Source organism: Trichechus manatus, unplaced genomic scaffold, assembly GCF_000243295.1.
Source record: "Trichechus manatus latirostris isolate Lorelei unplaced genomic scaffold, TriManLat1.0 scaffold00039, whole genome shotgun sequence".
In the NCBI taxonomy this organism is placed as follows: Eukaryota; Metazoa; Chordata; class Mammalia; order Sirenia; family Trichechidae; genus Trichechus; species Trichechus manatus.
Genome location: NW_004443975.1, coordinates 9,315,773 through 9,334,633, shown reverse-complemented (window position 1 = coordinate 9,334,633; position 18,861 = coordinate 9,315,773). Strand labels below are relative to the sequence as shown.

Genomic DNA, 18,861 nt, shown 5'->3' with positions numbered 1-18,861 from the left:
CTGTGAGGGGAGGGGGCGCCTGTGAGGGGAGGGGACGCCTGTGAGGGGAGGGGACGCCTGTGAGGGGAGGCCATGCCTGTGAGGGGAGGGGGCGCCTGTGAGGGGAGGCGATGCCTGTGAGGGGAGGGGACGCCTGTGAGGGGAGGGGACGCCAGTGCACTGGTTGACGGGTCTCAAGGCTGTTGGAGAGGCTGGTGACGCCACCGAGGGTCACACCCAATGGGTAGACTGACCAGTGGGAGGGAGGGAGGGAGAGGAGGCAGCGGGCATTATATCCCTATTCTTCTATTCCCGTCTCCCCCAGGAGGACTGTCCCAAGACACGCAGCTGACTCAGCCTCCCTGAAGCCATCCTACAGGCTGAGGAGCTGGCTGCACTTGCTGCTGAGCCGTGGCCAGCTCAGACATGCCCCCCTTACATTCTTGTTCCCTTTGTCCCTGCCTTACTTCGTCCCAGCCTCTCCACTCCAGCTTCCTTGGGGTCGCTCACAAGCTTTTTTTGCCTTAAGTCCCACACCTAGGGAACCAGGCTGAGAGAGCTGGTACCAGAAGTGCTCCAGGAAAGCAGGAGGGTGACCAGTTATCCTGGGACTTTCCCAGGACAGCTGGTCATCCTAGAAAGCAGACTTTGAAGTTGGCTTGTCCACCGGTCTGAAGGCATATGGGACTCTTTATCGCTGGTAGAAGCGGTGCGATCACAATGACCTGTGGTTAGCTGGAATGAGGTACAGGTGGAAAGTGAGGTCCTGAGGTACGCGGTGGCCAAGGCATGGGTCTCTATGGGGCAATGGGCATTAATAGGACCGTGGTGTGGGCTTGCTCTTTAGACAGCACTGGAAGCCTCGAAGAAAGAAGGTGGTAGGTTCAGGGCAGCTAACTGCCAAGATCAGGCTTGCTGTGAAAGTTGCATCTAAGAGTCCTCAAAAAAGTCAGGCAGTTCCTCTCCCCCGGGGCACAGCTACTCTGGCCAACAGCTGAGGGCCCCTTCGGGGTTGGATTGGAGGAATATTGCCACACATACTTGCAGTGGTCTTGCAGGGTCCTTCTTCAAAGGGGCCTGGCCTACCTTTCAGCCAATGCTCTCCAGTCTATGAACTTATATCTGGAAGGGTCTAGAATTTTCCATGCCATCAGCCAGCCTCAGTCTTCTGAGGTCGGTGTTGACACTGCTCCCAGAGACCTGCGGTGGTCCTCTGGTTATAGTGGGGCTTATAGAGTCTGTGAGATAGAAGAGTTCTGGCCCAAATTCGTCTCACTATGAGCCCAGTGGGTCCACAGACCCATTCCGGGGTTATCTCCCCGGTTCCCAGACGTATAATTGAGGCCTAAGGAGTAAAGCCAACACCTGTCAGTGTGTTGTACTGAGGTGGCTTGTGTGTTGTTCTGATGCTGGAAGCTATGCCACTGGGATTTCAAATACCAGCAGGGTCACCCATGGTGGACAGGTTTCAACAGAGCTTCTAGACTTAGACTAGGAAGAAAGGCCTGGTGATCTACTTCTGAAAATGAGTCAGTGAAAACCTTATGGATCACAACAGAATATTGTCCAACTCATTTGCTTTGGACATGTCATCAGGGAGAATCAATTGCTGGAGGAGGACATCGTGTTTGGTGAAGTAGAGGGCCAGCGAGGGCAAGGGTGACCCTCGGTGAGATGGACTGGCACAATAGCTGCAATGATGGACTTGAACATGCTAGTGATTGTGAGGATGACCCAATACCATGCAACATTTCGTTCTGTTGTACATAAGCCTAAGAGCTGACTCAACGGCAGCTACCCACCTACCTATCTACCTGCCTACCTACCTATCTATGGAGTAAAGACAGTCCCAGTGAAGTGTAAGCCCCTGAACTGCTGCTCCAGGCTCTGTTTCTGAAGGGCCCCGGCCAGGTGGCCCTATGAGGACTTGGAGGCCAGCACGGAGGAAGAGAGGTGGCTTCCCTCCCGGCCAGCAGGGGCCACAGTCAAAGCCTCTGAGGCCGTGGAACAACAATGCAGCAACACAGGGCTCAGTCCGTGGTCTCTCACCACAGCAGGTGAGGGGCTCATGGGCCGGAGGGCTCCCTGAGCTCCATCTGGATCACACGCTGATTCTCTCTTTCAAGGGCAGGCAGACTTAGTTGTGGCAGCCTGGGCCACTGACATTTGTCTTAAGCGGGAAGAAAGACCCATGATCCCATTGATTGAGCCAGCGGGCCAAGTCTTCCCCAGCTAGGGGCCCATGTATCCGATGGGCAACCAGGCCCCTCTCCTAAGCCCCTGTCCACAGCCTGGGGTCTGGCCCTTTCCCTGGTGGTCAGGACCTCCGGGACATGTGGGGTCCAGACTACTCCAGATGAGCAGGTTGAGGGGTGTGGAAGCCGAGAAGTCCTGGCCCCTTACTATAGGCTCAAGAGGAGACACCTGTCCTGTGGGCAAAGTCCAGGAAGAGGAAGAGGAGTGGCGAGAGGCACTGTGGACTGAAAGGCTGGGCAGAGTCTCTGCTGCCCCGTGGAGTGGGCATGAGGAGGTTCAGTAGGGAAATAAATGAACGGAGCAACTTCCACCTTGAAGGCAGGGCTGTGCATGGGTCGGAGGTGGTCATAAAACTCAGGGGTAACCACAGAGGCTCCTGGCCCTGCTAGACATTGAAGAAACAGCAGTTAACAGCGTAAAGTCCCTATCCTCAGGGGCTACACTGTAAAGGGGGAGACAGACCATACCCTGTAGGCTGGTTTCGAATACTGCTACCGGTACCAGCTGCCTTCAAACTGACTCCAATTCATGGCAACCTCATGTGTGTCAGAGTAGAATTGTGCTCCACAGTGTTTTCAATGACTGATTTTTCAGAAGTAGATTACCAGGCCTTTCTTCCAAGGCGCCTCTGTGTGGAGTCGAATCTACAACCTTTCTGTTAGCAGCTGAGTGTGTTCAGACATATAAAACAGGGCCATGTGGTAGAGAGTGAAAGGGGCAATCTTGCTTTAGCTGGAGTGTTCAGAGATCTTTCCAAGGATCTTTCCCAAAGTTGGCTCCAATATTTGGGCCAAGACCTAAAAGATGCTATCTTTGCTTGAGCTCTGCAGAAAGCAAAGTCTAAGGTGGAAAGCTTGTGTCCTACTGTTTTATCAAAAACAGGAAACCCCAGGGAGATAGATGTGAGGCAAGCAGAAGGGAGCACCAATCCCAGGGTGCATCACCAAGCTGATCCCCTGGGGCCATCCTCTGAGAAGCCAATCAGAGGGGTGGTAGTGAAGGAGGAAGAATCTATCCCCACCCCGTTCTTGTCTCTGGTTGGTGAAAGGTTTGTACCATGGGGGTTAAATCCCCCAAACTTCAAGGTTGCACAGGCCAACAGGGAAGCCCGAGGGCAGGAAGCAACTCAGGTACAGAGCAGGCTCTGGGCAAGGCCTGTCAGGCTGTGCCTACACGGAAGTTGGCTGGAACCCACACAGAGCTGGTGGCCGCTGCATCAGCAGGAGTGATACGGATCCAGAATCTTAAGTGAGCATAGTTGCCATGTGGTAACTAGGGAGAATATGCCAGGCAGAGGAACAGAAGGTGCAAAGGGCCTGTGGCTTTTCATTTTCTGTACTTTTGGCCAAACACTATTCAAAATGATAAAGAAAGGGTGCAACCCCAACTTCCCCAACACACCCCCTGACACATACAAATACAGAATTCTAAAAGTTCTACAAACGGAGCCCAGCAACCTAGAGCTGGGGAGGGGCTAGCAGGAAACACGTGGTAGAGGACAGTGAATGCCTGATGTGCTGCACAGGCTTCTCTATCCAGGGGCTCCCGCTGCCCGACCCAGTCTAGCAGCCACTTACTAGCTTAACAAACACTGGTTGGGTGGCTACTGTGGACCAAGCACTGTGCCTAGCACCCAGGACCTGGGACAAAGACCACATGCTATCTGCCCTCCAGACACCCTTAGGGTAGGCAGGAAGACAGAATAGCCCTGGGTTTGAAACCTGGCAAGTTCTGGATGCAGACCCCTCCTCCCCAGTTTTGTAAAGCTTTGTTCACAGAGTTGATAAATTGAGAATACAGGTACCTCAATGTTGTTGTTGTTAGCTGCTGTCAAGTCAGCCCCCAACTCATGGCAACCATCGTGATCCATAGGGTTTCCACTGATTTTCAGAAGTAGATCACAAGCCCTTTCTACCTAGTCTATCTTAGTCTGGAAGCGCTGCTGAAACCTGTTCAGTATCACAGCAACATGGAAGCCTCCACTGACAGGCCGATGGTAGCTGCCCTTGAGGTGCAGTGGCTGGGAATCGAAGCCTGGTCACCAAATGTCAGAGCTCCTGGGTCACTGCACCTCCCCACTTGCGCTGTCTTGAATAGTCTGGAGAGGGTCTTAGACAACTACCAACCAACTAGCCAGTTGCCTTTGAGTCAATTCTGACTCGTGGTGACCCCATGTGTGTCAGAGAACTGTGCTCCATATGGTTTTCAATGGCGGCGACCAGTCAGCAGTAGATCTCCAGGCCTTTCATCCAAGGTGCCTCTGGGTGGGTTTGAACCACCAATCTTCCAGTTAGCAGCTGAGCGCTTAACCATTTGTGTCACCCAGGACCCCAGGACCATCGTAGCCCCCATGCAATTCCCCAGCACCACCCACTCACTCATCAGACTCTTCTTGAGGGCCTGGTGCCTGAACTGAAGACACTGCAGACAGCACTGCGGTCTCACGGCCTTTATTCAAGAAGGTACAGAGCATCTGCGGTCTGTTTGACAGGCACTGTGTGTGGGGTTCTGTAACAGTACACTCTTCTCCAAGTCCCGTGGGAAAGAGGGGTGCAGAGGCAAAGGAGAGGCCCTCTGGGAGAGTCCTCTCCTCCGGAAAAAAAAGCACCGACAGGGGACAAACGCCCTGCTTCCCAACTAGAACAAGGGTTATACACACGCCGGATTAATCAGATCCAGAGAAACTCAAGGCTAATTACATCAAAAGAAGGAAACAGTCCATCTTGGTGAGCTGGGCTGCTTCTGGCTCTTTCTTCCAAGTGGGAAAAGAAACAGAGAAAGCAAAGTTTTAAGGGAAAAACAAAATCCAGCCTTTCAGTCTTAGTGTTTTGTGCAATTAAAAAACCAACGAAATAAATATAACTTAAAAACTTCTTACATGACACTAAAGGCAAGTCTGGGAAAAACAACTGAGGAACCCTTCCGCAAACGCTAAGCAGTGCAGACGCGTTAGTACCGGACTCCCCGAGCGTCGGGGGCCAGCGAGCACAGGGCAGGAGGGCCTGGCACCTACAGCACGTCCTGCTCCCTGGCCCTACTCTCACCCAGCCCCCCTAGATCTGCCGGGACGAGGGCTGCGTGGGTGTGGTCTTTCAGACCACTAGGCGGGGGAACGGCCTGGATGTCAGAGCAAGGGGGCGGGGTGGAATGGGCTGAGAGACAGTAGGTGTGGAAGAGAACTTGCACGGTAAATATATTTTTAAAAATCTAAATAATAGAATAACCTTAAAAAGACATACCACTTTTACATACATAATATAACTCAAAGCAAAGTACTGCCAGGAAGAGGCTGGTGGATCTCCTTGAATAAACTAACATTTGCATATAGCACATTGTTTGCAAACACCTGGTGCCTGCTTAAAGTGCTTGGAAAGTTTGTTCTCCTAAGTAGGTTAAGCTGGTTCCCTGTACATTTTGTTCATAACGTTAATTTGCTTTAGCAAACTTTTCTCATAGGTAGAATGAAGGTAGTCTTTGGCTGGCCTGTAGCTATAGAATCTTTATGTCTGAATTAATGACATCCCTTCCCAGCTGGTAGGTTGCAGGTGGCTGAAGCACAGAGCCCCAGGGTCCCTTCTAACCCACAGACAACTGTAGCTCAGAGACCCAGAGCTGGCCTTACAGCCCCGGCACCCTGTCCGTCCCTGCTTCCTTGCCCATCACATGCCGTCACAAGGGCTCCCACGCGCAGCTGGCTAGGGTGTGACCTTTAGCAAGCTGGCCCACGCAAGAGCTCAGCACTGTTTTGAACAAGAACCAGGAAGTTTAAAAGTGGTTTCCTTTTTTGAAAGCTGTACTTGTACATCCTCATGTGTCCCACCCTCTACCCCTCCACTGTCACCCAGCACGAAAGGGGAAACTAAGTGTCACGTGGGCAAGTCAACAGTTCCCTCCGTGATGCTGGGGTGACAGGGTGGGCTGCCCAGGTACCCCTCCCTGCAGGCCACTCCCCTTGGTGCACACTTTCTCCGCTGTGTTCCTGAGGCAGGTCCCTGCTGGCCTGGCCCAGCCAGAGGGTCCCCACTGCCTGCACCCTGGACCGCTGACGGCAAAAGAGACTGGCAGCAAGCCCCTCAGGGTCTGAGGACACAGCTCTAAATCGCAAGACAGGAGTTCTTTTCTTTAAAAAAAAGTCATGTAAATTTTACATCCTTCTCCATAATGTAAACTTACTTGCTTTACAATTAAAATACGGTTTAAAATTAGTTTCCCACAAATCTTTAAACAAAATAGACACTCAGGAATTGATGCCTGGAATAGCCCCCTTACCCCCATCACATACCCTGGCAGGCAACCACAGCATATCCTGGAAACACGGATCTAAGCCCTTCAAGCTGCAAGACTTATCTCAGGGGAGAAAAGGACGATGCCAGTGAGCCAGAATCCTGCTTCCTCACTGCTCTGCTGGCAGAAGGCCTCCCAGGTGACTGCTGGGGACTCTAAACCTCAGGGAAAGGCCCCAGGGTGCAGGCTGGGGGACTGACCAGCACTGCAGTGGGGAGACAGAGAAGACTATCCTTCCCCCGGGGGCCCCAGTGCCAGACAGTCCGCAGGTCTGCGTGCCTTCCTCCCTGTGCAGTCTGTGCCTGTCCCGCCCCCCAGGCAGCCTACATCTTGCCACAGCAGGGGGCGGCAGCCATCACTGGAAGCTCAGGTCCGCAGTGTCCCTCTGAATTCATGGGCAATTACAGCGGATGAAAAAACGCCTTTCCTGTTTGCCTCTTTCTGGGAAGGCCTGGGTCAGAGGACAGCCAGGCCGTCTTACAGCCTCCTGGGTCTGGCCCAAAGTTGGGGAGGTTTCAGCTCCGAATGGGTGGGGTCCCTGCTTTTGCAGCTCTAAGTGGCAAGGCGTCTCTGGGAGTCCCTGAGCTGCCGAGCGGATGGTACTCTCCCCCTTTTCAACGTGCGGCTCCCCGAGTGGTGTCGTGTCTCTAATACCAGAAAGCCTGGCTTCCCCGCAGGCACCAGCAACCCGCCCACACACTGGGGCCCTTACAGCCCTTGCCCGGCGGCCTCTGGGTGGGAGGCTGCCGCAGGAACGGGACTGCACTGACGGCGCTGACCACCAGGGGGCAGCAGGCCCCCGCAGTTCAGCCGGCTTGCCTGCTTATTCCAGGGCCGCCCAGAGGCGGGGAGACTCACGTGTTAGGTGTCCCCCGCGCAGCCTCCCTCCACCTTGAACCCCACCGACTTCCCCTACAGGAAGCCGAGCCCGAGGCCTGGGCACTTCTGTCTAGTAGACGATTCTATTTACAAAGAGCCCTGAAAGCCCCACGTCCAAGCCCTTACGTTGGGAACACCACTAGGAAATCTCATCTCTTCTGCTGTTTCTACAAAGTGTCCTGTAGTGCAGTTCGGGAGGGTCAGCTCTGGGCTGGAGCCCAGAAGGAAGTGAAGGAGAAGACAGAAGGAAAGAGATGGGGCGGGGGCGAAGAGCGCTGCCTCAGGCGAGCACATCCTCCAGGGACATCTCCGTCAGGATGTCGATGAGGTTGTTCAGCCCTGAGAGGTAGCCGTCCTCCCGGTTCCCCTCCTGCCAGGACACGTCGTGCTGAAGGGTCTGGCCCTCAGGCAGGGGCGTGGTCTTTCCAAAGTCAATCATCCACACCTTGGCCTGCTCTTTCTTGTCGTGGATGAAGAGGAGGGAGCTGCCAATGACCTGGAGGGCAAGGACACGAGGGGCGGGTGGGTGAGCTGTAGTCCCCCCACCCCCACCCCCACCCCGTCCTCATGCCGCCCAGTCCTCACACCACAAATGCCCACTTGAGAGGACCTGGAAAAGGCTGTGGCGGGGATAAACCGTCGAATGGTTGGCTCAGGCGAGGAGCCCCAGGGCCGGCACTTCCAAATCCCCAGCAAGTGACAAGGCCGGGGCATGGACATCTGATTTCAGACCAGGGAACACCCTTCTGCGCGGACGGCGCCCAGGAGGGAGTTTGGAACCCCAAACCTCACCACCCCTCCCGCCTACACACTTTCCACTACTTTTAGACACACCAAACCCTTAGGGCCCTTCCTCTTCCCCTCCTAGGAAAAACCCAAGGTACCAAGAAGATTCCAAAGTCTACCTGGGGCAAGAGAAGAATGCTGTTCAAATGCACACACAGCACCACCAGGAGGGGGTGAGGCCAGATTACCCTGCCCCTCCGCCTGCAGGACAAGCCTCCCTCCTCCCTGCAAATCCTGCAGACAGGCCCATCAGGGCCTCCCCAGGCCACTCCTGCCTCCTCCCCCCACCCCCACCCCCGCACACACAGCGGACACCAAAGACCCTTCCTCTGGGCAAGGGCTGAGCACTGGCATGGAGTAAGGCATGCTTTCCCAAATATGACCGCACCCATCATACTTTCCCCTGGATCCCTGTGTGGGGCCAGAAAGAAGCAAGGGCGTGGGGAGGGACTGACCAAACCAAAACCAAACCTGTTGCCGTTAAGTCGATTCCAACTCGTAGCAACCCTACAGGACAGAGTAGAACTGCCCCAACCCACAGAATTTCTAAGGAGCACCTGATGGATTCGAACTGCCGACCTTTTGGTTTGCAGCCATAGCTCTTAACCACTACACCACCAGGGTTTCTGGGAGAGGGACTGAGGGGTCATTATATCTCCAATAGTCTGGTGCAGGGAAGACCCCTTGGAAATCCTGAGCCCAGAGAAGGGGCTTCCTCTTTCCAGACAGGAAGACCAGAAACCCCAGCAGACTTGGCCTCTTTCTAGACCTGAAGTTTCTGAGAGAGACTTCAGAAAGAATATAGTAAAAAAATTAAAAAAACAAAACAAAACTTTGAGAAATAAAACCAAAGGTGAAGAAGAAAGGAGGAAAAAGCTGCCGGACAAAGCCTGGGGCTGCCTGGTCAGCAGGGTCCTTGGGCCCAGCGCAGGGAGGTCATGGGACATGGGACTTTGGAGCTAACGTGTGGGGCCTGGGCAGGCAGTCCTGCAGCCTGAAGTCTCCACAGAGGAAGGAGTAGGCTGAGGAAGACAGGCTCAAGAGGGCTGCACAGGACTTTTCATCAGGCTGGGACTCAGTGGGCCCAGGAGGAGCCGAGGACCGGAAACACTATGGCTTCCCTGAGGCCAAGGGGAGAAGTGGGCAGTGAGAATGGTGAATCGAAGAGTCTGCATCTGTCCCCCTCCCTCAGTCCTCACAGTATCTCCCTCAGGACCACCACACACAGTGGTGCAGGGTGTATCCTGGCAGAGGGGCAAAGGGGATAAAATCCAAGGGCAAGATAGGCTGTCCATCTGCTGGAGGAGGGGGCTGTGGTGCAGTTTGCACAGAGGTGCTATGTGGGCCAGCAAGGGACCTTCCACCCTCCCTATAGGGAAGCCCCCACCCCCCAAGCACCCGGGACCACCAGTCTTCAGTTCCTCCTGCTAAAGACACAGCCCTCTCTGTGGGTGGGGCTCAGGCTGAGGGTCCCCGCAAGTTCTCTCAAGAGCAGGGCGGGGGCTGCTTTCTGAAAGAGCTAGAAGTCTGCAGGGAGTGGTGGGGGCCCCGCTTCACATAGCCCCCAGCCCTGGCATTAACCATTCCTGGGGGTGGTGTGTGCATGTGTGCACAGGCCTGGGGAACCTGGACTCCCCGGTGTTGAGATCTTACAAATGTGTCCAGGGAATATGCTGACCATTCCCAAATCCTCTCCCCTAGGGTGTCACTTTCCCTGTCTGCTGCCCACTGCCCCTGCGAAGGTGGCGGCAGGCAGAAAGTTCCAGTCCTGCTCTGAGTGGTACTGAAGACCTGCCTGCCTTCCCCAGAGTCTGAAGGTCTTGGGGTGGTGATGGGGGGCTTCTTAGCTACTCTAGCAGCTCAGACAGCTTCTACCTTAAGGCCCCGGGGCTGTGGAACACAAGTCCCACCACAGCCAGCTGCCAGCATGAACAAGCCTCAGGACCTGGGAGCGAGAGAAGGTGGAGGTGGGCAGGGACCACCGATGTCTCAAGCATGAACCCCAGAAGGCCATCCCAGGAAGCCACAGGCATGGCTCCTACATGTAGCGAGAGGCGGACCCTTGACAGTCTGCCCGTGACTGCAGTCATGCTAAAAATACCCTTGGGCTTCTGGGACAGGTGGGTCGGCTGGTGTGGGCAGCTCGCCCACTCCTCAGGTAGACAGACCCTGCAGGCCGAGGCCAGCCAGCCGGAACACAGCCGTCTGCCCGAGAGGGCAAAACATCCACCAACATCTACCTCATGGCACTTGAAGAAGGGAGACACTTCTAGGGTGGCCCGAATGTCCTTCAGCCGGTCTCGGTAGGCGATCTGAGAAGAGAAAAATGGCCACTTTTACATGCTATGGAGGGGGAGGGGGTGGATTTGAAGCCATTTAGCTCATTAGAGTCACTGGGTGTAAAAAAGTGGGAAGGACCTCAGACCCCAATAACTTACTCTGACCTCCTCAGCTATGAAGCAAGACCTGGAGGCCCAGAAAAAAAGGCCCAGTGGGCGCCCAGCCCCACGTTTTCCCCACCTCACAGGGCCTCATGAGCAGGGGGTGGAAGGAGCGTTCCCACACAGCCCTGCCGCTTTCTAGGGGCTCCAGCATGATGGCTGAGTTTGTTCTGGAATGCCAACAGTTTAGAGTCGGCATCCTAAGAGCCTGGTTGCCATGGTGACTTCCTGAGAACAAACCTCACGGCCCCTGGATTTGAAGAGTACGTTGGAGAGCCACAAATACCTCCACTAGCAGCCTCTCACTCCCACTGGACTGTGCAAACCCTGGACACCCTCCCTCCCCAGGGGCCAGCTCTGTGGGTCTGACCACCTTCAGGCCACAAGGCCGCTAGGGAAGCCCATCTGCACACAGGGTTTCCCCATGCCCATCTGAACATCAGTGACGCAACTTGGCAGGGCGGGCCAGCAGCTCCCTGAATGCCGGACACCAGGAATAAGCCCGCCTGGCCCTGGCATGGGAAGCAGGTGTGTTCTGTGGCAGACACTGCCGAGGAGCGGGAACCAGGGAGGGCTGGGGCTCTGAGGAGTGGGGTGAGACCCCCGCAGGCCCCAGGCATGACTGGCAGCCCCGAGACCAGCCAAGGGGACTGAGGGAGAAGCAACCTGAGGAGTACTCAGAGCTGGAGAAGGAGAGGAAGGGAGGCTCCGGTCTGCCAGTTCTGAGTCTGCTTGAAGAAAAGGCCGTTTGGGCCCACCCCTCCCTGCTTCTCACGTGGGTCTGGGGGCTCCAGAGCCCAAGTCACAGGGCGCGCCTGGGTCTCTGACCACTACAGGGCACCCTGTCTAACAGGGGCGGCTGTGTGACACACACAGGGTCAGATTATCCAACAAGCAAGGTACGTACGGGCTTACTTGTGCTTACTGGTTAATCCACCCCTGAACACACACTGACTTATGATTTAATTGTGTCCCCCAAAAGACAGGTTAAAGTCCTAACCCCCATACCAGTGAGTGTAACCTTGTTTGGGGAAACAGAGTTTTTCGTTGCAGATGTTATCAGCTGATGGACTCGTACCAGGGTGGGTCCCCATCCTAACCCTTTCTGAGTGGCACTTTATAAAAGGGAAGGGCAGACACAGAAACAGTCCCACTCGGGAGAAGAAAGTGTGTGAAGACCCATCCATAAGCCACGGAATGCCAAGCATTGCTGGCAGCCACCAGAAATCAGGAGAGGCATGGAACGTTCCTCTCTCAAAGCCCCACGAGCGATCGACACAGCCAAGGCCCCGATGTGGACTTCCAGCCTCCAGCACTGTAAGATAATAAACTTCTGTTCCTTAAAGCCACCCGCTCTGTGGTATTTTGTCATGGCCACCCAAAGAGGCTAAGGCACTAGCTCAGCTGGGAAAACAAGTGTTCTAATCCAGTGGTCAGAAGGCCCAGCCTCTGTCCCAACCTGCGTGCTGTGACAACACACGGAAACGCAACCCCCTTGTCATGAACGGGTACTGCCCACAGCCCTAGGCGCCGAGAGAGCTGGTCAGTTATTGCTGGTGAGGGCTGTGTGACGCCGGGGACAGACCTCCCTCCCCTAGCCTCACAGTCTTGGGCAGGGTCCTCACAGCCTGCCTGGTCTCCAGGTTGGCCAGGCCTGGGCTGGAATCCCAGCTCACCCCTTCCCGGTTGTGTGTCCTTGACCTCAGTCTCCTCGTCTGTAAAATGGGAACAAGAATGTCCCCCCACACCAGAGGGATGCTCTGAGGATTCAATGGGTGCTACCACAATTCCTGGCAGCTGAAGGTGCTGAAGACACACAGCAGTTAACATTCCCTGAAGGGAATGGAAAGTGTCTTGAGCTGTGAGGTTGATGGCTTAAGGGAAGGAGTCAGTGAGGGTTTGTAAATCCTCCCTGTTCTCCCACCGGGTGGGGCTGACAACGGGATCACCTTTTCCTCACCTTCCAAGCAGAAGTTTGGGGCCAGGGTCTTCTGCATGGGCACGTGGCCACCGCTGCCGTGTGGGAAAACTTCTCAGGGAGGGCCTGGCCTGGTTATCCCTTCCTGACTGGTCTTTCTCAGGAGCACCCTCCCCAACACTCACCAGGATGTTCTGGTTTCCTTTAGTGAATTCTCTAAAGGCCTCGGTGACCTGCTCCCTCGTCTTTGTCTTCTTGAAATCCCGGTTCACGGAGCCATCTTCTTTCTGAGATAGAGAACAGGAGCAGGGTCAGGAGAGGACCCTCTGGTGACACTCACCCACCAAATGGCCCAGACCACTGACGACAGAGCACCGAGCCCGGGTCCTGGCCCCTGAGCACTCGAGGGGGTGGTACAGGCAGCCAGATGCCACGTACAGGAGAGAGCGTAGAGGCTTCACGCAGCCAGGTGAAGGTGGCCTGGGGAGTAAAGGGTTAATCTGAACAGTCCAAGGTTAGGGGTGTCTTCTCCCTCAGAGAAGAGGAGAAGACAGAGGGTGGCAATGTCATCCCAGGCAAAGGCTTGGAGCGGGGCGGGGGCATCTGGGTCAAAGCAAGTGGAATGGAAGAGTGGAATGGGAGAGGCCCAGCCCAGCCAGCACCAGGGCTGAGGGAGACAGGACGGCCTGGGCTTCACCACGAGGGGCCTGGCCCTGGAACTGGAGGCCTGCTTCTGCAGCCAGGGTTTCTGCAGCCAGGGCTGGGCCACAGCCCGAGGTCAGAGGCGGCCTCAGCTCCCTCCCTCGCCAGGGACAGAACAGAAGCATTCCCCATCCCAAGTCCAGCTCTACTTCCTGTGTAACTGAAGATCTTTTATCCTAAAATAATAATAATAAATAGTTGCCACTGAGTCAACTCCCAACTCAAGGCGACCCCATGTGTGTCAGAGTAGAACTGTGCTCCATACGGTTTCCAATGGCTGAGTTTTAGAAGTAGATTACCTGGCCTTTCTTCCAAGGCAACTCTCGGTGAACTCAAACCTCCAACCTTTCAGTTAGCAGCTGAGAGCATTTAACCATCTGTACCACCCAGGGACCCCTCTTTTATCCTAGCTCCCAGAAAGCCAAGATAAAACACTGTCCCTGCCAGCTCTGCCCCTGGCCCGCCCAGCACGAGAGACCTTCCTGGCCCAGGCACTATCTCTGCTCCAGGCTGTTGGGGGTAGCACGTGGGACTTAGCTCAACAGTGAGGACACTTTTTCTCTGGGGACAAAGGATGAGAAAGGATAGCATTGCCAAAAAACAACAACGGTTGTTGTCAAGTCAGCTCCGACTCAGGGCGACCCCATGCGTGTCAAAGTAGAACTGTGCTCCACAGGGTTTCCAATGGCCGGTTTTTTCGCAGGCAGATGGCCATGCCTTTCTTCTGAAGCACCTGTGGGTGAATCTGAACCACCAATCTTTCAGTTAATAGCTGACTGCTTAACTGTATGCGCCACCCAGGAACTCCAGGAGCCCTAAAACTTGGGTCCCTCCACCACAAACAAACGTTGCCGACGAGTCAATTCCGACTCTAGTTAAAGCTCTGACTTCACTATGGCTGCCTCAAGTGAGCAGAAGCCTGGGGCAGGAGGCCTGGGGGGAGGCCAGCAGCTATCCGGTTGAGCCTTTCTGCACACAGCGCTTCCTGGACGGAGGGCAGGGAGGCGTGGAGGGAGGGCTGAGGAAGACAGTTGGTTTCTCTCTGAGCTGGTGGGCCTTCGGCCTGAGAAGACCAGCTGTTAGCTGTCCCTACAGCTGGACAGTGGACAGAGGCCGGAAGAACACCCTGTTTGTGAGGGAAAGGTGAAGAGGAAACTAGATTTGTTTTGAAAAGATAAAAAAAATGAGCATTAAGGGGAGGAGGAGCATATAATCTGCATTAAATCTGAGGATTTAAAAAGTGGGACAGCGGGTTCCAGCAGACAGGGAAAGGACAAATGGCCTTTTCAGTCCAGTGCTCACCAGCAGCTGTTCTGGGGGATGGCGAAGACCTCCCCCCTCCCCACTGCCCCCGTGGCAGCAGGAGACACCGCAAGCACAGAAACCCCCATCTACATGCCTGTCTGCAGTGGCAGCGACGCTGCCTGAGACCGAGACCCAAGGGCCCAATGATGCTGGGCCCAGAGCGTGTCCGAGGGTCTTGTACAAACTTAACAGCAAGAAGTGTGCAGGGGCCTGGACACAGGGGAGCATTCTAGACCCTTCACAGGAGACCACGAGGAAAGAAGAGGGTGCGGTTTCCCAGAGACTGGGGGAGGCCTCGGTGCAGCCCCACCAGGCGTCACCGGTGACACTGACGAAAGGTGCTTCGTCTGAGCAGCCCATGTGTCTCCTCTCATCCCAGCCCCCACCGCCGCTGCCTGCGTGTCACTGCCGGTGCTCCTGTGAGTGTGACATGGGCAGAGGGAGCCCCTTTCCCCACTGGCATCCAGGAAGCTGGCGCCTGTGTGGGTTCTCAGAGTGGGGCAGAATTGGTCCTGGTTAAGTGTAGGGTCCTCGGCAGAGATGCCTGCGTGGCGGGATTAGAGGAACCCCCAACTCTCCTCTGCAAGGCCCAGCCCCCTGCTACAAGGCCTAGCCCCCGCATGGCCTTCCCATCTGCACCTCAGACTGAGGAACAGGCCAGGAACTAATGCCCCCAAATGTCTGTCCTGCAGCTGGCTGCTCAGACCCCAGGCCTGTGTGGGGCGAAAGCTGGCAGATGACCCTGGGGTGGGCACAGGCTGGCCCAAGGGCCCCACCGCTCCACCCACCTTGGCCACCCCTCCCCGGCTCACCTTGATGCCCTCAATCCTGAACCCGAGGGTGGCCGTGGAGCTGATGGTCTCCCTCCACTGCATGTAGCGTGGCTTCGTGACGGCCCGCTGGGCGTTCTCCTCCTCGGTCGGGGCCTCAGGGTCCACCTCGATCATCTTCTGGTACATGTCCTTCCGCAGGCTGGGCTTCTTGCGGGCCTTGGTGAGCTCCTCCTCCAGGTAGGTCCTGTGTGGAGGCAAGACGACATGAGGGTCACCGGCAGCCTGTCACTGACCAGCGGACGAAGGCTCAGAACAGGGGGGAGCTGGCTGAGGTTCACAGTACACCAGCAAGCTGCAGCCCTGAAGCCAAGGCCTGCTCACCCAGGGTGGGCAACGTGCTCAACTTGGCTGGCACCTGGACTGCAGCCACTTCATTCTATAAGACCACCTGCAAGGCCTGGCAAAACCTAAGGGGCACCTTGCCTTCTAGGAGAACCTCAGGGGCCAGCAGAGTAAGGAAGGAGGTTGCAGGGGGGCTCAGTGGCTTGCCCTGTGGAATGGAGATTGCCCCGTCCCTCCACCCTGGCTGGGTCAGCGCCTGAGACACCTCCATCAAGCAAGCAACCACCTGTGTTGACAGAGAACTCACTATTCTGCTCCCACACTCCACCCGTCTCCCCACCCCAGTCTCCCCACTCCCCCACAGCCTGGAGGGCTCAGCCTGCCCTTGAACCTCTCTCTCCACTCTCTCCAAGAGGGGAAATCTTTTTTTTTGTGAGTTACAGTGATTTATCAATGAACATGGGTAGAGAAGAAACACTTATGTATTGTTTATCGCCCAGTCAGTGCACGTGGAGTTTCTTCACAGGGTCCAAGCACCGTTTTTTCCTGCTTACTCCAGGAACCATCTCTCCATGTACTTTATTGTCCCATGTACTGTCCCTGGATAATTTGGTATCTCCTACCATGAGAACATGGCAGCAATGTTGTCATTCGTCACAAAAACATGGCTCTGCAGAATCTGGTGACACTGAACAGTATAGGTCTTGTCCCTGCAGGTCCCTAAGAGCATATGTGCAATGCTGGTCCCACCACGGTTCATGACGCTGCATCTTCTGTCCACTGTCTCTCTCAAAGGGCGGTACTATGCCTCCTTCACGATGACCACAGATGCACGTCTCTGAGTGTGCAGGAAAGTGCGAACCGGCATGGGTCTTCTGGTCATGTTAAATTCACCATTTGGAAGTTTACAGTGTAAATACAATACATCTTCCAGCCATGTCGTCTCTTGGACTCTTTTTTTAAAAAAATACTTTACTGTGTTTTAGGTGAAAGTTTACAGAACACATTCGTTTCCCGTTCAACAAATTGTACACAAAGCGTTCCATGACATTGGTTGTGATCCCCACACCGTATCCACACTCTCCCCCTTTCTTCCCTGGGCTCCCTATTTCCTTTAAAGACGGGAAAGCTTGAGAATAAAAGTTAGGCCGGAAGGTGGCCCTGTAGGGGCCATGGGGAGGGATGGAGAAGCCCAGGTCGGGCAGGAGAAGCCTCCGGTCACCTTACCCTCTGCTCTGCCCAGCTCATTCTCCCTTACCAGCTCCAGGCCGAGACTTGGCCGACATCTCCGAGACCGGAGTGTCCAGGTCAAAAGCCTGAGAAAACGTGACCAGCTAATCTGCCACCCGCCCTGCCCTCCACACAAGCAGGCTGGGCCTGGGGCTGGCCTGGCGGGGCCCACACTTCTGGTGGAGGTGACAGGAGCAGGGGCCATGTAGGACTTGAGCAGCCAGAGGCTAAGCCCCCGGCCCACTGCAGACCTGGCTCTGGGCTGCTGTGACAGACACTGCCCCCGGCACCCACATCCCGTGCTACACCAGGCTTCCAGCGGGGCTGCCCCCCGACCGCGGTCCCCAAAACTGGAGATGGAGTCACCCTGCAGCACCCAGGTGCCGACCCCTCCACATCATGAAGAGCCCCCTTCCCCCTCTTCCCTGTGCCCATTTAAACCCTGTCCTCCCCCAAAAAAGGGCTCTGAGACGCCCGTGACACCTCATGAAACATCATGAGCAGTGCGGGCTGCAGGAGAGGGAAGCTTTCTCCCCGGCCTCAGCGTGGGTGGGAGCTGCCTTCAAAGGGCTGCTGACACCGCCCCGCCCTCCCCGCCCCGGTCCTGGACCCCACCCTGCCCAGGGCCCCCGTCCCTCACCCCTGCCTTGCTCCACACTTCCCACCACCCCTTCCCCAAGCTGCTGGTGTGGGACCCAGAACAGACTGAGCAAGAATCCATGAAGTCTTAAAAAAGATAACCACTGTATCAACTGATCTTTGCACTGAAAGAAACAGGAAGAAAAAAAACAAACATCTGGGTGTGAACTTACGTCAGGTCCTTTACAATCGTCAAGGAGGTGATGAAGATGGCAAGGGGGAGGTCATCAGTTCTTAGTTCTTAGCTGTGCGCACACACACACACACACACACACACACAGTGACACATGCAACACACATACACATTTGCACATTTGCGCAGGCACATACGTGTGCACACATACAAGCATACACACACCCTAGACTAGAGTGTGTGTGTAGCCGCAGTCAGCGATGTGAGCTGCAAGGCAGAGGCTGTGAGGCAGGATGCTGCTGCATTCGGTTGTGTTGATGCTGTGCTGTGTGGGCCTGGGGTGTGTGGTTGGTGTGGAAGGTGACAGGTGAAGGGGCAGCTAGGTGGTGGGAAGGAGCCAGCTGTCCCAAATGCTGCTGAGTGAGCTCTGGGGCCTACAGGGTGGGTGGGTGGCTGCACCTCTGCAAAGAGTTCCCTAGTGACTCCCTAAACAGGATGCAGGCCTTGATGTCAAATCCCTTTTCACATGGGGCTGTCTCCAAAAAGAGCCCCACAGCTCTGATCTGGGCAGGGCTGCACACTCCTGGGAGAGGAGCGGGGCTTGGGGAGAGATGCCCACAGGGTCACCCGCTGAATGGTGGGGCCTGGAGGTCCCCTGGGAGGTGAGGCACAGCCTCCACAGGCTGCCCTGCCACGGAGGGAGGGTCAGACCTACCGTCACACACAGAGAGCAGAGAACTGCTCGCGCAGTCATGGATAAGCTGGGTTAAAAAACCATTGCCATCGAGTTGATTCCAACTCAAAGTGACCCCATAGCAACCCTATAGGACAGAGTAGAACTGCTCCATAGGGTTTCCAAGGAGCGACTGGGGGATTCAAACTACCGACCTCTTAGTTAGCAGCCAAGCTCTCAACCACTGCGCCACCAGGGCTAGAAGAAGTAATTCGACTAATGAATGAAGTACCCTTCCCGGGAGGGCAGCAAGCCCATGGGGGAGCCCAGCAGGCGACAGACCAAAGCCACCAACAGCTTCACAAAGGGCACAGAGGCGCTGGGACACAGCTCTAGTTTCAGCCACCAGCCAGTTGTCAGGAAGGCACCCTGACTCTCAGTGGCAAATCACCTAACACAGGCTCACGAGGTCAAAGCTAAGGAAACTCCCCAGAGCACAGCCAGGCCCCCTGCTCGGAAAC

At 55.6% G+C, this 18,861-nt stretch overlaps 1 protein-coding gene across 2 annotated transcripts in view; it reads right to left on the bottom strand.

Annotated features, from left to right (window-relative positions):
* Nucleotides 1–18,861, bottom strand: part of ITPKB (inositol-trisphosphate 3-kinase B) — a 131,610-nt gene that overhangs the window by 11,661 nt on the left and 101,088 nt on the right. The window contains exons 5-8 of one of the 2 annotated variants that reach the window (XR_002824029.1): nucleotides 15,363–15,567; nucleotides 12,729–12,830; nucleotides 10,425–10,496; nucleotides 7,525–7,894 (exon numbers count right to left, since the gene is read on the bottom strand). Coding sequence is in view for 1 of the 2 variants with exons in the window: in XM_023730926.1 (XP_023586694.1) it covers nucleotides 7,679–7,894; nucleotides 10,425–10,496; nucleotides 12,729–12,830; nucleotides 15,363–15,567 (595 nt within the window). In the remaining variant the exon portion in view is untranslated. Of the gene's footprint in view, nucleotides 1–3,991; nucleotides 7,895–10,424; nucleotides 10,497–12,728; nucleotides 12,831–15,362; nucleotides 15,568–18,861 lie in introns of those variants that run through there. The other variant, XM_023730926.1, reaches the window with a different exon arrangement.